The following is a 14,189-nucleotide window of genomic DNA, read 5'->3' as shown; positions in this document are numbered from 1 at the left end:
AACAAAATGGGAGGCAGTATTGCCTGACTCAGTTTCCAAGCTTGACTCTTCCCTTTGGCATAGTAAGTTTGGGGTCCAGAGATTTTTATTTTCCCTTCACAAGCTAACAGGAGCCTTTGGAGAGAATGCTCTGGACCGGTGAGTGAGCCATGAGTTCGGGCCACAGGCTCTGAAGTCGTGAAGCCTTGGGACGGAGCGGGTGGTGCTTCGAGGTCAGTGCCACAGGAGGGAGGTCAGGGCCAGGGTCAGACGTGGAGCCCCATGGAGGGCGGAGTGGAGACCCCTTCGTTCGGGGGCGGAGGGATGACTCTGAGCATTTAGAACTTTTGTGCATCTCCCTGTGGGTGCATCGCTTGGCCAGCGAGATGCTTTGACACAGCCCCTTAAGCTATTTTAAGGGCTATCCCATAAAGCCGGGAAGGCACACCGGGTGGAGCTGGCGGCCGCCTGGGGCAGGCACCTTTGAGCCAGGGAGGAAGCGCGGGAGGGAAGGAGGGCGGGAAGGACGGGCGACCTACTTCCTGAATCGCCTGCACCCCAGAGGAGCTCGGCCTGCGCTGCGCCACGATGTCCGGGGAGTCTGCCAGGAGCCTGGGGAAAGGTGAGGCCTGCCCGCCGCGAAGAGGGGTGATCTCGGCGACCCCCGGCGGCATGTTCGAGGCTGCTCCGGGAGCCCAGCCTCCCGGGAGCGCCCCACCGGCGGGGAAGGGGTCGGAGCTGCAGTGGGACGCGGGGGCCGTGGGATACGGGGGGTCTCGACACCTCTCTGGGCCGTAATCGCCTTCGCTTCTCCCCGGCAGGAAGCGCGCCCCCGGGGCCGGTCCCGGAGGGCTCGATCCGCGTCTACAGCATGAGGTTCTGCCCGTTTGCTGAGAGGACGCTTCTGGTCCTGAAGGCCAAGGGAATCAGGTTGGCACCCAGGCGGGGGACGCTCCCCGAGCTGTCCGGGACCTTGCTGCAGGCGGCGGGGTGGGGTGGGGTCTCGGCCCCCTTCTACCCGCCTCCCGCCAGCGTCCTTTACTGCACATTATTCTCGGCCCTTTGGGAGACAGCAAGGTATAGACCCTTCCCCTAGGAAAAATAGGCCACAGATTCCAGCAGTCTAGGACAAGACTCCAGGTCTAGGACACCTCATTTAGATTAACCAACCATTTAATGGATTAGAAAAGCTGAGGCTCCAGTGATGTTAGTGATTTGCCCGGGTAATAACCGGCAGCAGCTCTTTCAGCTTTGGTAGGTCGCAAATTCCTGGTCCAGAGCCCTTTTGCTTTCGCCTTACTGTGATTCCCCATTCTTATTCCAGTTTAACTGTTAGTTGTTATTCTGAATGTATTGTTCCCTCCTAGAAAAGTAATTTACCCCAGTACAGCAGAGTTTAGACCCTGACCTTCCTAGAGTAGTGCTGAGTTTACTGCACATATTCCTGTGGATTGGGCTGTTGGTTGAGTCAAACAGAGGGAAGTGTCTGTCTAGCTCATCCTTCTGCAGAGCCTGTTTTGAAACTAGCGTAGTTTTTGACTTATGGGCTATCCACAGGACATGTGCAACAGTCACTTGGCTTTTCTCTGACACCAAGTATCCAATGGAACCACTTCCTTTCCCATGACCTCTGAATGTCTATTGATTAGACATTTATTAGATACCTGTGGTGTGGAAGGCTCTGTGGAAGTTTAAAAAAAAAACCCCATTCTTAAAAAATTTTCTGTGTGTTCAGTGTTTGTGAACTAATTTTACTTTTCTAAGGGGAGAATCTTTAGGAGTCGGCAATTATTTTCCCTAAAAGAAAGGTAAAATGCATTTAAAAAATACATTTGAAGGGGATTCGTCATTACTTCACTAAGCAATGCCTCTCATTTGGATGAGATTATGATTCTGAACACATAGAATACTTACTATTTAGTAATGTTTATCAAAAACACTGTCATATTTGCTGTAATAGAACTCTTTTATTGTACTAAGAGAAATCTAATTTAATCGAAATTGAAAAAGACCTTTTTTGGTACTCATTTAATTGAAAAGTCCAGGAGCATGACACAGCTGGATTCAGAGGCACAAAGTCCTGGATTATGTGCTTCACCCTGGACCTTTAGTCTGAAACAATCCTACCTTATTTACTGGGGCAGATCGAACATTGGAACTATCTTCCCATAATAGTGTGGGTAGAAGGGAGGAAGAGGGTAGTTAACAGCTTCCAGGCAGTGCAAACAACAAAGGTCTATTACATTAATAGACCAGTTTTAAGCTTGAGCCCCTAGGAGGCTTTTACTGGGAAAGTACTAGATTCTAACCACATGGTATGACTTAACAAAGCATGGTTTTCTCTAAAAGATGCATCTTCCACCTTGCTGTGGCAGGTGTATAGACTTGCTGGCTCACGATGCCAGGTTACCAAAATGCATGTGTGTTCCGAGATACTTTTTTTTTTTTTTTTGAGACGGAGTCTCGCTCTGTCGCCCAGGCTGGAGTGCAGTGGTCGGATCTCAGCTCACTGCAAGCTCCGCCTCCCGGGTTTAGGCCATTCTGTCGCCTCAGCCTCCCGAGTAGCTGGGACTACAGGCGCCCGCCATCTCGCCCGGCTAATTTTTTGTATTTTTTTAGTAGAGACGGGGTTTCACCGTGTTAGCCAGGATGGTCTCGATCTCCTGACCTCGTGATCCGCCCGTCTCGGCCTCCCAAAGTGCTGGGATTACAGGCTTGAGCCACCGCGCCTGGCCGATACTTTTTTTTTTTTTTTTTTTTTTTTTAAGAACAAAAGCCCAGGATCTGCCTTTTGTTTTCATAGTAACAAAAGTTTTTGTTTGTTTCATAGTTCAAAAATGTTGATAATTCTTTGGCAAGGAGCCATTTTTTTTTTTTTTTTTGCAATGGCTGGTACCTAAGTGTCCAGTATTCTGTCAGCACATGAACCTTTTAAATTATACACACACCTGTGCTCATGTTCAAATTGGATGTTCCTTTGTTTCCATGGGGGATTATGTATTTAAATCCTTAAATGAAACGCTGTTCTAGCTACAGCTGTGGATGGGAAAATAGAAAACAAAAGGTATTGGTGTCTATTTTTTTCAGCAATTTGTTCTGTTGAACATTTATTCAGCCTTGATGATCATATAGACCTGGCTCTTTTCTCTAAGTTCCTCTACCGTCTCAGGCAACATACAAGAGAGACCTAAATACAATCTGACTATATCCTGGACTTCACCTGTTTTCTTCCTTTTTGGTTTACTTTGTACGATTTACTTAGACAACATTTTTTTTTAAAAAATCAGTGCATGGAGATTTAATCTGAAAGCTTATTTTGTGGGTGGATTGTTGGTTTTTTTTTTTTTTTTTTTCGAGACAGGGTCTCACCCTGTCACCCAGGCTAGAATGCAGTGGTGCAATCATGGCTCACTGCAACCTCTGCCTCCAGGCCTCAAGCAGTCTTCTCACCTCAGCATCCTGAGTAGCTGGGATTACAGGTGAGTGCCACCACACTTGGCTAATTTTTATAGTTTTTGTAGAGATAGGGTTTCACCATGTTGCCCAGGCTGGTCTTGAACTCCTGGGTTTAAGCAATCCGCCCACTTCAGCCTCCGAAAGTTCTGGGATTACAGATTGAGCTACCACACCTGACCTTGTGGGTGGATTTTAAGGATTCTTTAATATCTTTGTAAAAACCAAGAAACTTTTTACTCAAATTAGCAAAATAAATTGAATTTTATGTTGGTTTTCATATAGTGGGTAGTGGACACAATTCAATTAGTTGCCTCATATAATTTATAACTAAGATACCTCTTAGCCATAAATGGAGTATCTTACTGACAATTTTGAAGCATTTCCACTGATATATTCATTCATTCATATGAAATATTTCAAAACAAAAATATTTACTGAGTCCTTATCTGAAACTTTTTATTTTCTTCAGAGTATTTATATCTATTTAGCATTTTGCTCATTTACATGTTTGTTTATTACTATGAACAGACACACAACATCCCACCTTTCGTGCAGCTTGCATTCTAGGAAGATAACTTAATAAACTTGTAAATAAGTGAGCAAAGTAATTTCAGATACATGTTATCCGTTCAATGAAGAAAGTAAAACATGATAATCATGTAATAGAAGCTGCTCAGCAACTTCAGAGCTGTGGTCAGGGAGGGCCTGGGGATGTGTGTTTGACCTGGGAAGACCTAGGAAAAGGCAGGCAGAGGAGGCAGAGGACCATCAGGTGCAAAGACTCTAAGGTGGAAACACATTTGGCAAATTCAAGGAATATAAAAAAGGCCAATGTGTAGAAGAAACATAGGGGAAAAGCTTCATGACACTGGCCTTGGCAATGATTTCCTGGACATGACACCAAAGACCGGGCAACAAAACCAAAAATAAACACATGGGACTACATCAAACAAAAAAGCTTCCACACAGCAAAGGAAATGATTAACAGAGCAAAAAGGCAACCTATGGAATAGGAGAAAGTACTTGCAAACCACATATCTGGTAAGGGGTTAATCTCCAAAATACATAAGGAATCTCTACAACTCAGCAATGAAAAAACCTGAATCTAACATGGGCTAAGATCTTAAATAGACATTTCTCAGGCTGGGCATGGTAGCTCACACCAAAACCCCAAGGCAGGCAGATCACTTGAGCCCAGGAGTTCAAGACCAGCCTTGGCAACATGGCAGGATCCTGTCTCTACAAAAAAATTAGCTGGGTGTGGTGGTGCATGCCTGTGGTCCCAACTACTCGGGAGGTAAGAGGATCGCTTTAGCACAGGAGGTCGAGGCTGCAGTGAGCTGTGATCAAGCCACTGCACTCCAGCCTGGGAGACAGAGTGTAAAAAAAAAATTAAAAATTAAAAAAATAGACATTTCTTCAGAGGACATAAAAATGGGCAACACATATATGAAAAAGTGCTTATCACTAATCATCAGGAAAATGCAAATCAAAATCACATAATAACCTCACACTTGTCAAGATGACTATAATTAAAAAAGACAAAAAGTATTAGCAAGGATGTGTAGAAATCAGAACCCTTGCACACCGTTCGCACTGTTGGCGGGAATGTAAAATGGTACAGCTGCTATGGAAAACAGTATAGATGTTCTTCAAAAAATTAAAAATAGAACTACTATATGATTCAGCAATCTCACTACTGGGTATATACCCAAATGAAATGAAATCAAATTCTCAAAGAGATATTAGCACTCTCATGTAGACTGCAGCACTGTTCATAACAGCATAATGTCAATGTCCATTAGCAGATGAATGGATAAAGAAAATGTGGTAATGCTATTCCACCTAAAAAGGAAGGAAATTCTGCAATACGTGACAACATGGATGGACCTTGCAGACATTATGCTAAGTAAAATAAGCCACAGAAAGACAAATACTGCATGATTGTACTTAAAAGGTATATCAAAAGTAGTCAAATTCATAAAATAAAAAACTAGAATGGAAGGAATCTAGGCAGACTCCTAAATTTGGGGCTTGATCAGCTAAGTGGATGGCAAAGAGGATTTATCCAAAAGCACAAAAGTTGTTTCCCTCTCTTCATAGTCTCCTATGTGTCTTTCAGGCATGAAGTCATCAATATCAACCTGAAAAATAAGCCTGAGTGGTTCTTTAAGAAAAATCCCTTTGGTCTGGTGCCAGTTCTGGAAAACAGTCAGGGTCAGCTGATCTATGAGTCTCCCATCACCTGTGAGTACCTGGATGAAGCATACCCAGGGAAGAAGCTGTTGCCGGATGACCCCTATGAGAAAGCTTGCCAGAAGATGATCTTAGAATTGTTTTCTAAGGTTTGTGCATAAGAAATTTCAGCTCCTATTTGAAAAACCTGTTTTTTTAAAGCGAAATCTGTGCTGCCATTTATAGTTCAGTGATTTGGGAGAGAAAAACAAAACAGGAATATACTTGTCAGCTCTGAGTGTCCTGCAAGTCCTTTCACGATCCAGTTCCTGTTTACCTCCAAAATTATCCCTTTTCACTCTTCTCCTGACACTTTATATATGCCAGCCATACTAAACTTTTCTCAGAATTCCCAAATTCGCCCCTTTCTCTCTCAATTCTTGCTGTCAGATTCTTCCCACTTCTCACCGTGCCTGGTTATCTCCACATCATTTTTCACATGTCTGTTCAGACACTGCTGCCTTTCAGGAGCTTGTCAGGCTGGTTAGTGCTCTAGCTTCTGAGTTCCCATCTGTGTGAACTTTTGCCTGTCTTCTTGCCTATGTACTTCACTGGGGTTGTGAGCTCCTTGAGGGTGAGGGCTGTGTTTTGATCACTGTTAGTTCTCTGCCTAGTTTTGTGACTGGCTCTGCTACTTTCTTGTGACTCTGAGCAAGTTACTTATTACTTTGCCTCTCCGTTCATCATTGGTAAAATGGGTATAGTAATTGTTCCCACCTCATAAGATAAAAATCAGTTAATATCAAACACCTAGAGCAGAGTCTGACACACAGTAACTACTTAGTTCTTGTCCTTATAGCCATAGCATCAAGCAGCGAGCAGCTACTCAGATGACGGAATAAATGGCATTCCTGGAGAACTGTTTGTACCTTATTTAGCATCAACATTGTGGATTAGCACAAACAATATTAACAAAGAAATAACTAACAGATGTGTGTTTAGACACCAAGAATAGCATGTCTGATTATATGCCTATAATATTGTCACCTTGGTAGTATGGTCAATGTATAAAGGATTATCTTTAGAGAAAAAGATGGTTAAAGAAATGCCCTAAGAGAGAGTTATAGGGAAAACAATCTGTGTTAGGAGACATTATAAAGGGAAGCCAACGGGAAAGGAAGAGTGAGTCACCTGCTTAGTTAGATGAGGGTGAAAGAATAGTAGAGGTGGCTGCTGTGAAAGATAATGAAAGGGAACATGACATTTTCAAGAAAGATGTTGGAGAGTTTTACAAAGTAGTAACAAGTTAAAGGCATGCAGCTTCAAGACACGAAGTCATCAATATCAACCAAAAAAAATAAGCCTAAGTGGTTCTTTAAGAAAAATCTCTTTGGTCTGGTGCCAGTTCTAGAAAACTTTTTTTAGTATGGCTGGAATATAAAGTATCAGGAGAAGAGATAAAATGGGTAACTTTGGAGAGATAAACAGGAACTGGATCGTGAAAGGACTTGTAGGACACGTCAGAGAAAATGAGCTTTAAAAGTAAAGCTTTTAGGCATGAAGTTTTACTTTCATACATAAAGCTACTATTTTAAAAAGTAGTCACAAGAGATTCATTGTACTATCTAGTAAGAAAATGAGCTTTAGAAGTAATGCTGAAGATGCCCACCTTTACTTCCCCACTTGCTTTTAAAGGAGAGGTGGCCTTATGTACATATGACCCTGCTCTCCTGGCCACAGCCCATCAGAACAGAAACGTACCCCACCCCCACACCTGGGCCAGTCATCTTCTCTCCTGGGAACCTGGAAATGAGACACAGAGACTAAGACAGTAAAGGTTAGGACAGTAAAGACAACTAAGCATTGGGGCTCAAATATAACATCAGAGGCTAGGAAAACCAAAGCCACTTAAGAAATAATTTTTTAGAAGAGCAAAAATTTAAAGCATTGCAAAGGGACTGAAGTATGGAAAGTAATATGGAGCAGAAATGTAAGCAAAAACAGATGAAAGACCAGGTAGACCCAGATGGAAATGTGGATGAAAGGGCTGCCTGAAAGCTTTCAGTCCCAGTGAAGGCAGGCTGAACTGATGTGGATGGGATTTCATGGGATTCTGTATTTTTACAAGTGCCTGTTTACTTAAACTAGGATGAGTGGACTTCTGCATCTTGCAATGAAATGATACCGAAGACCAAACTATTGAAACACATAAACACCATAATTAGCATTAAAGCATCTGATGCTACACCCGTCAAGTCTTTAGGTAGTCAGTCACTTTTGGACAGTCTCCTGGCGTCCTCCCCAACAAAGAAATCAGAAAAATTCTCTACCCTAGCTCTTTGCAGTTGGGGCCAAGTTTTGTGACCTAGGCTTTTCCTGTCAGACACACACAAGAGAGTTCAATTCAGAAACGAGCAAGGTGAGGAAACAGACTTGGTGGGATATCTGTTTAAGATATTCAGCTCTCCACTGGTTCTGCTGGTGAGAGTGGCAGCAGAGCTTCTGGGTTTCAGCAGTGTGGGTTACAAAATAAAATTCTCGAGTAGAAATGGCATCAGTGCCAGTGGCGTTAGCGGTTATCTCAGACTCTACTTTATGGCAGCCGCACAAACTGAAGCATCTAATGCTCAGCTTGCACTAGCATCTGTGGGCGCTTCCCATGAGGCCAGTTCTCAGCATGAATTTGGGATGTTCTGTCTTAATTCCAAGGCTGTTTGTTCAGCCTCCCAATAATTCTATGAGCCACTCAGTTTCCTTTAAAGAAAGTTGTGTTGGCCGGGCGTGGTGGCTCAAACCTGTAATCCCAACACTTTGGGAGGCTGAGGCAGACGGATCACCTGAGGTCAGGAATTCGAGACCAGCCTGGTCAGTATGGTGAATCCCTATCCGCTGTACTAAAAACACAAAAATGGCCGGGCGCGGTGGCTCAAGCCTGTAATCCCAGCACTTTGGGAGGCCGAGGCGGGTGGATCACGAGGTCAGGAGATCGAGACCCTCCTGGCTAACACGGTGAAACCCCGTTTCTACTAAAAATACAAAAAACTAGCCGGGTGAGGTGGCGGGCGTCTGTAGTCCCAGCTACTCTGGAGGCTGAGGCGGGAGAATGGCGGGAACCCAGGAGGCGAAGCTTGCAGTGAGCCGAGATCACGCCACTGCACTCCAGCCTGGGCGACAGAGCGAGACTCCTCCTCCTCAAAAAAAAAAAAAAAAAAAAAAAAAAACACACAAAAATTAGCCGGGCGTAGTGGCACATGCCCATAATCTCAGCTACTAAGGAGGCAGAGACAGGAGAATTACTTGAGCCTGCGTGGTGGAGGTTGCAGTGAGCTGAGATCGTGCCACTGCATTCCAGCCTGGGTGACAGAGCATGACTCCATTTCAAAAAAAAAAGGAAAGAAAGTTGTTTCTTAAACGTGCCAAAGTAGGTTCTGTTATTTATAATTGCTAAAATCCTGACCAACCCAGCATTTTAGGCCACAAAACTGTTCCTAAGACCAGTCCATTACCTCTGCGAGCACAGGAACTTGGTGCACCCTTGATGTTTCTGGAACACCGTGACACCAGGACTATGAGGGTTCTATCATGTTTTTATGTGAGGGGGCCGATATAGTTAGCCGTAAACTGATAAACTGAGAAATTATTCTCTTTCTAGGTGCCATCCTTGCTAGGAAGCTTTATTAGAAGCCAAAATAAAGAAGACCATGCTGGCCTAAAAGAAGAATTTCGTAAAGAATTTACCAAGCTAGAGGAGGTAATTATTTCTCCTAGCTACCATCAAGAGTAAATGATAACTATATCTACCCTCCTTTTCCTCCTATTCTTTTCTTCATATTCCCACTTCCCAAGTCACTTTATGGCAATTAGGAAAATTCCCCTAAACATTTAACAGACTGCTGTTATAAAGCAGAAAGCTGTTCTGCTTAAGATATAAATCAAAACACCTAAAAATACTTTGTCATGGGCTTGCTTTAAAATATTCTGCTGTGTTAACACTAAAGTAACAAGGAAAAAGGAAATTGTCCCCACATTTCCACAAGCTTTTATGTATCCAGTTTTCCATGCTTGTTTGCAGTCCTTGTCCATATATTTTTAAAAAATTAATGTAGCTCTAATCAGAGCATAGATATCATTCTGTGTTCTGCTTTCTTTTCTGTGTCCTGTGTCCACTTAGTATTACATACTAAATATTTCCCACCAGAAAAAGTTTGCAATGAACAGTACAGACACTTGAGGGAAGCCCAGATGTATTTTACCTTCTTTTGGGGAAAGCTGACATTTGGGCCTTGGAGTCTGTCTCTTAGCCTTGAGATATTTCATTCATGCTAAGCCTGAAGTTTTTGCTGACAGAAGATATAGTTCCCGTCTTTTATGGGAATGCATTTAACATCTTATCAGTAATATGACGTTTGCTGTAGGTTTTTCAGAAACCTTTTTTTTCATTATAAAGTTATCTTCTATTACTAGTTTGCTAATTTTTTAAAAAGTCATAAATGTTGAATTTTATTGAATGCTTTTTCTGCATCTTTTACATCTATTGAAATGTTCATAGAATTTTTTCCTATTAATCTGGTGAATATGGTGCTACTGACAGATTTTTTTTTTTAAATGTTTAACCATCCTAGCATTCCTAAGATAAAACCTACTTGTTCTCTATGGATTTTTATATGTACTGTAGAATTAGCTAATAAATGAGTTTTGTATGTGTGTTCATAAATGAGATTGGCCTATAATTTTCTATTCTTATAGTATCATTATTGGCTTTTGGTATCAAGGATATTCTGACCTCATAAAATGAGTTGGGTAACTAAGCTGTTTTTCTAATCTCTGAAACCATTTGGTAGGGACTAGTGTTTCTTTAAAACATTTGAGCCTGGTGTCTGTGTTAACAGGGGTAGATTTTTCATTACTAGTTTGATTTCTTTAATGGTAACTGGTTTTTCGGTTTTACATTTCTTCTGGAATCAATGTTGGTACTTTATATTTTTCTGCTGAACAGTGTGGGAGCTGGAAAGTACGATGCAGTCCATATTCTTCAGATAATTAGTTTAGTAGTAGACAGAAGACAATCGGTAGATATAAGTAATCTAAAATGCATATTATGCATTGAAAAAAACTATGGAGGTTATTTATAAAGGACAAATTAGTTTGGTGTTGGTTTAAATAGTCAGATAATATTCTCAATCACCCCCTTTGGCAAACCCTGTAACCAATTCGCCTTCTTAAAATTTCAGGAACATACAATTTGTGTTTGGTTTTCAAATGATTGTCATCTGTTTAGTAGTTAATCCAATCTATTTCCAGTATATTTTAAGTACAAATGCTTTTGCACTTACAATGGGGTTACATTCAATAAACCCATCGTAAGTTGAAAATATCGTTAAGTGGAAAATGCATTTAATAAACCCAACCTACAGAGCATCATAGCTTAGCCTCGCCTGCTTTAAATGTGCTCAGAAAACTTCTGTTAGCCTGCAATTAGGCAAAATCATCAAACATAAAACCTATTTATAAAGTGTTGAATATTTCATATAATTTATTGACTATCCATATCCAAAAGACGTTGGCAACACAACACACATTACAGCATTGGTTGTTTACTCTCCTGATGGTGTGGCTGCCCAGCATCAAGAGTATCATACTGCAAATCGATAGCCCAGGAAAAGAGCAAAATTCAAAGTTCAAAGTACAGTTTCTACTGAATGCTTGCTTTTTCACCATTGTAAAGTTGAAAAGAATTTAAACTCAACCATCATAAGCTGCAGACTGTGCATTTTATATTGAAAAGTTAATATTTTTAATTTTTGACACAGGGAAGTACCCAAAGCATAAGAACATACACATTTTCACAAAGTGAACACAGTCATGGAACCAGCAGTCATATCAACTAACAAAATATTAGTTTGGGCTTTTTTGTAGTTTATGCAAATGAACTCATATAATGTGCATCTTTTTGGGTCTGCCTGCTTTCATTCAATATTAGGTTTGTGGGTTCATCTATGCTGTAGTTCTTTCCTATTCTTTATACAGTGTTCCAAAGTATAGTGTATTATAGTTTACCCATTCTACTCTTGATAATAAGCATTTTCACATTTGGGCTATTACAAATAGTGCTGCAGTGAACATTCACATACATATCTTTTGGTGAAAATGTGTTCCATTTCCAAGTAGAATTGCTCGGTGATAAGAGTATGCATACTCTTAAAACATGGTTGTACCAATTTACACCTCTATGACAGTGGTTCCATACCCTTGCCAACTTCATTTTGTTCACTTTAGGCATTCTCATGGATGTATAGTGTTACTGTATTTTGGTTTTAATTTGCATTTCCCTAATGACTAATGCAGTTGAACACCTTTCCAAATGATAATTGGTCATTTGGACATCATCTTTTGTGAAGATCAAGTCTTGCTCATTTTTCTAATGGGTTATTTGCCATTTTTCTTACTGATTCCCAGGAATCCTTTCTATGTTCTGAATACCAGTCCTTTGTATTACAGATATGTTGTACTCTGTGACTTGTTTTATTTTTCAGTTTTCCAGTTTATGTTGCGATTGTTTTGCTTCATCCCAGACCAACAGATTCTAAAGCTTAATTAAGTTTTTTGATCAAACAGACAAAAACCCAACTTGGATACATCGGAGTAAAAACTGCTTCTCTCACCTGCTCTACTGAATTTCCCTTCAGCCTTTCTAGTGAGTCTTACTACATGCACAAATAATAAATACTTTTATGCTGTTTAATGTTCAGGTTCTGACTAATAAGAAGACGACGTTCTTTGGTGGCAATTCTATCTCTATGATTGATTATCTCATCTGGCCCTGGTTTGAACGGCTGGAAGCAATGACGTTATATGAGTAAGATATTTGAATATTTTGTGCATAATTTAGGATGACAGCTGGCATAGTATATATTGACCTTTCTTTTTAACAGAAGTTAAAATATTTAATACAACTGGTCTGAATGAGAACAAGCAGACGGGACTCTTGGACTATCCAGGGCATGTCATATACCTACACTAACTACTCTCCATCACTGGGAGGGGGCAGGGATTTCTGTGACATGTAGTAAAGTGCTTTAAAATTTACTCCTTCCTTCCTGATTACAAATCCATAAGGGGAAGGGTACGGTGGCTTATGCCTATAAGCCCAGCACTTTGGGAGGCCGAGGTGGGTGGATCATCTGAGGTCAGGAGTTGGAGACCAGCCTGGCCAATCTGGTGAAACCCCATCTCTACTAAAATACAAAAATTAGCTGGGCATTGTGGTGCACACCTGTAATCTCAGCTACTCGGGAGGCTGAGGCAGGAGAATCACTTGAACCTGGGAGGCGGTTGCAGTGAGCCGAGATCATGTCACTGAACTCCAGCCTGGGCAAGAGCAACACTCTGTATCCAAAAAAAAAAAAAAAAAAAATCTGTAAGGTTGTAAATTTTTATAAGGATGTTGTTGCCTGATTGTATGACCAGTGTTACCTCCCATTTACCAGTAAGATTTCCACATTATTTTCCAAATTCTGTTTTGAGTTTGGCAGCCACCTTGCCTTACTCCCGCTTCTTGGACATTAGAGCTATTCAGGGTTAGTTTTGGTCATAATCTGGGTGTAGAATAATTAACACAGAACATTCCTGATTGTATTCCCTGTTCTCATTTTAATAAATTGTCAGTTTCTCTCTTTGGGCAAGTTCTCACATTAACAAGTTGCTTCACTAGTCTCATTCCTCTTGGGTAAAAAAGGAACCTCTATAATGTCTTTCAAATTGAATATTCTATTACATGCATTTTAAAATATTTTTAATGAAATATTTAAGGGAAATAAATGAAACTGTAGAGTAATAATGACATATGGGAGACTCTGTGATGTCATCCTACTTGACCTAGCTCACACCTTTCATTTTTTCCTCTTCCCACAGATGTGTAGACCACACTCCAAAACTTAAACTGTGGATGGCAGCCATGAAGAAAGATCCCACAGTCTCAGCCCTGCTCATCAGTGAGAAGGACTGGCAAGGTTTCCTAGAGCTTTACGTACAGAACAGCCCTGAGGCCTGTGACTATGGGCTCTGAAGGGGGCAGAAGTCAGCAATAAAGCTATGTCTGATGTTTTCCTTCACTAATATGAATAACAGCATGCTTTTATTTTACCAAGGGTTCAGGTTGCATGGGATCATATTCTCTGATGTGATATCGACAGCCTAACGATGGGGTCTCCTTAAGGCCCCACTACAGAAATGAAAATGCATTTCCTATCTCAGCATCCTAAAATGACTCTGAGGGTTCTACCATAGTCCATGCTGAAAAGCCCCAAATTATCATCTTCAGCAAAATTTGGACTTCAATCTTTTTTTTTTTTTTTTTTTGAGACGGAGTCTCACTCTTGTTGACCAGGCTGGAGTGCAATGGCCCCATCTCGGCTCACCGCAACCTCCGCCTCCTTAGTTCAAGCGATTCTCCTGCCTTAGCCTCCTGAGTAGCTGGGATTACAGGCATGCACCACCACACCTGGCTAATTTTTTGTATTTTTAGTAGAGACGGGGTTTCTCCATGTTGGTCAGGATGGTCTCAAACTCCTGACCTCAGG

The 14,189-nt window shown here is 41.4% G+C and overlaps 1 protein-coding gene across 1 annotated transcript; it reads left to right on the top strand.

Moving 5' to 3' along the window:
• The first annotated feature begins 320 nt into the window (after positions 1-320).
• GSTO1 (glutathione S-transferase omega 1) lies at positions 321-13,731 on the top strand. The gene is made up of 6 exons (XM_010356219.2): positions 321-601; positions 801-909; positions 5,558-5,780; positions 9,263-9,361; positions 12,360-12,466; positions 13,522-13,731. Exons 1-6 carry the CDS (start codon positions 568-570, stop codon positions 13,673-13,675), a joined length of 726 nt encoding a protein of 241 aa, XP_010354521.1. The 5' UTR covers positions 321-567; the 3' UTR covers positions 13,676-13,731.
• Positions 13,732-14,189: the final 458 nt, after the last annotated feature.

The sequence above is a fragment of the Rhinopithecus roxellana genome, chromosome 11 (assembly GCF_007565055.1).
Source record: "Rhinopithecus roxellana isolate Shanxi Qingling chromosome 11, ASM756505v1, whole genome shotgun sequence".
Classification (NCBI taxonomy): domain Eukaryota; kingdom Metazoa; phylum Chordata; class Mammalia; order Primates; family Cercopithecidae; genus Rhinopithecus; species Rhinopithecus roxellana.
Note: the sequence above shows the minus strand (reverse complement) of the source record. Positions and strands in the feature narration are given on the sequence as shown.